Raw genomic sequence first — 2994 nt, 5'->3', positions numbered from 1 at the left:
ACCGTCATGAAGTTGATAACATTTCTCAGTCATGTTCTTCATTCAGTCCTTGTTGACCCTCATTATTACTATGAATGTGAGTATTGTGATTGGTTCTAGTGCTAAGGACCGTAGCCAGCTTAGCATTTTTGGAAGCATTCCATTGGCTCAATTGTACCAGGCAAGCAAAATCAAGCACAGATAGGTGTTTTTATTTATTTATTACCAAAAATGTGTTAGACCCCTATATTTAATTTTATTTATATATTTTTTTTATTTGACTACTCTTTCTTTTCAGTTTGTAAAGCATCTTTGAGTGTCTAGAAAAGCGCTATATAAGTCTAATGTATTATTATTATTATTATTATTATTATTATTATTATTATTATTATTATTGGTTGATTTGACATGCTATTAGAAGCCAGGGCTGCCATGGTGTTTGGCTCCATGAGTTTAGTATTCCCCCACATGTTCCAGCTCTTTCAGCTCATTAGAATTTCAGACTTGTACTTAACATCCAGCCCAGGCTAAACCTAATCAACTGTGGCTGCTGGAGACTCATTTCACCATGGATTGAACAATAACTCCCACAATTCATTTTAGGTGAAAGTAAGAAGCAATGGGGGTGGTGTGTGTTCATATTTCAAAGAAACATTATTTCAGAACAGGAAGGTCTGACATGCTATCTCTCTCCCTCTCTCTCTCTCTCTCTTTCTCCCTCTCTCACTCGTTCTGTCTCTCTCTCCCCCTCTCTCTTTCTCTCCCTTTCCAGCAGCCTTTGCCCTACGCTGTGTGTCTCCCAGACAACGGCAGGCGATGCGTTCCTAGAGCCCTCCCCCCTCCCACCTATCCGAGGCAACCATGAACCCCCAGGAGGCAGAGATTGGCCAGGAGATGAGCGAGGAGGTGGAGGCCGACCTGGAGAGACGGGACGCTCCGCCCCCTCAACGCCGTCGCCACGACAACAACGGCGCCACCAACAACGGGAGACCGCGGCATCACAGCAACCACAGCGGGGAAAACAACAACCACCACTCGCAGAGCTCCGCCCCACGCTACCGCAGGTATGAGGCCCCAGGCGGAGGAGGAGGAGGAGGAGGAGGAGGAGGAGGCGGCAACAGAGCCAGAGGGGCCCCACAGCGCAGGTCAGCCGAGGGGCCAGAGACGGAGCCGCATCAGCAGGCCCAGGCTCCTCAACAGCAGGAGCAACAGCCAATCCCACGGCCTGCAGTGACACGCTACCGCAGACAGGGGGACAACGAGGCACGGGTCAGAGCACAGCAACAGAGGCACAGCCAGAGGCAGCAGAGAGAGGCCGAGAGGGCCCAGCAGCAACAACAACAACAACAACAACAACAACAACAACCACCAGAGAGACAAAAACAGGCCCTACAGCCAGCTGCCCACCCTCTACCCCCAGAGCGAGAGGAGGCCGAGGAGGACGAGGGGGAGGGTGAGCAAGAGAGGGAGACGACAGAGAGGGAGAGAGAGAGGGAGGACTCGGCGCTAGCCCGCTCGGCCAGCACGGAGAGCGGCTTCCATGCGCACACGGACCGGGCGGAGGGCGACGCCGTCATGGCCCTGGAGCCCGAGGCCGACGAGGAGGGGGGGACGTACGGGGTCCCCCTGTGCCCCGAGGCCGAGGGCTACACGGAGAGCGCCGAGTCGGAACAGCAGCACCACGTGGGTCCCGCTCACCACCCCCAGCCCAACCTGAACTACCCCCCTCAGCCCCCGCCCTTACCCCGCGAGCCCTTACCCGACGTCCAGAGACCCCACAGCCAAGACGAAGCGGAGGAGGCGCTGAACCCCGGCGGCTACTCCAACTACGTCTACACGCAGCCTCTCTACCGCTCCGGGGGAGGGGCCGGCAGCCAGAGCGGGCAGGGAAGCGAGAGCGAAGGGGCGGAGCTAGAAGACGAGGCCTACTCCGAGCCGTACGACTACTCCGCGGCGGAGCATGTGTACGAGGAGATCGGCGGCGACTCTCCCGTGGTCGTCGCCTCCTCGCCCACCGCCGCCGCCGGAGGGGGGGCGGAGCCTACCGAGAGCGCCGAGACGCTCCAGCAGAGGAAGGCGGGGTTCCGTCTCTTCGAGTCGGGGCGGGGCGGCGCGGCCGGGGATTACCGCCAGCAGGAGGCGGTGGGCTCGCGGCTGCACCACTACGACGAGCGTTCGGACGGCGAGTCGGACAGTCCGGAGAAGGAGGCGGAGTTCGCGCCGTACCCGCGGGCCGACAGCTGCGACCCGCCGGACGAGGACATCGACATGATCGTGGCCGAGGTCCGAGAGAGCCTGAGCTCCCAGAGTCTCGAACGAGCCGCCGCCGCCGGACTCTCCGAGGTGGAGGAAGAGAGAGAGAGGGAGGGAGGAGAGGAGCAGGAGGGAGACTGGCCCGAGTCTGAGCGGACGGACCCCCAAACGGAGACCCCCGCGGCGGACGCCAAGCACCGAAAGGGAGAGAGCGAAAGAGAAACAGACGAGGGCGGCCAGGGGGGGCTCAGCCCGCCGGCCCTCAGCCCTTCGGATGACGCCAGCGCGGTGAGGAACAGCCGTGACAAGCGGGACGCCATCTCCCTGGCCATCAAGGACATCAAGGAGGCCATCGAGGAGGTGAAGACGCGGACGGTGCGCTCGCCCTACACCCCCGACGAGCCTAAAGAGCCCATCTGGGTGATGAGGCAGGACCTGAGTCCCACCGGGGAGTGTGACCTGCCGCCGTCACTAGGGGGCGACGTGAGTAGGAGTTATTTTTTTATTAAAGCTGTAGTGTGTGTGTGTGTGTGTGTGTGTGTGTGTGTGTGTGTGTGTGTGTGTGGGTGTGGCTTCAGTCACCTGTTTGTGTCTGTGTGGCTTCAGTCACGTGTGTGGCTTCACTCAAGTGTCGGGTGTGTGTGTGTGTGTCATCTGATATTCTGTGATGGAGCTGGTGGGGGTGATGATGTCACCCTTATGTAAAGGTGCATGATTAGCTCCTTGAGTTTGGCCTTTTGAAGTGACTATGACAGAGGAAAA

At 58.1% G+C, this 2994-nt stretch overlaps 1 protein-coding gene across 1 annotated transcript in view; it reads left to right on the top strand.

Annotated features, from left to right (window-relative positions):
- Nucleotides 1-840: 840 nt before the first annotated feature.
- apba1a (amyloid beta (A4) precursor protein-binding, family A, member 1a) overlaps nt 841-2994 on the top strand; it is a gene marked incomplete at both ends in the record, with an annotated part of 20484 nt that continues 18330 nt past the window's right edge. Inside the window, one exon of the mRNA XM_080530992.1 lies at nt 841-2715. Within this exon, the coding sequence (XP_080387118.1) occupies nt 841-2715 (1875 nt within the window). The remainder of the gene's footprint in view (nt 2716-2994) is intronic.

The sequence above is a fragment of the Nansenia antarctica genome (assembly GCF_963989245.1).
Source record: "Nansenia antarctica genome assembly, chromosome: 5".
Classification (NCBI taxonomy): Eukaryota; Metazoa; Chordata; class Actinopteri; order Argentiniformes; family Microstomatidae; genus Nansenia; species Nansenia antarctica.
Note: the sequence above shows the minus strand (reverse complement) of the source record. Positions and strands in the feature narration are given on the sequence as shown.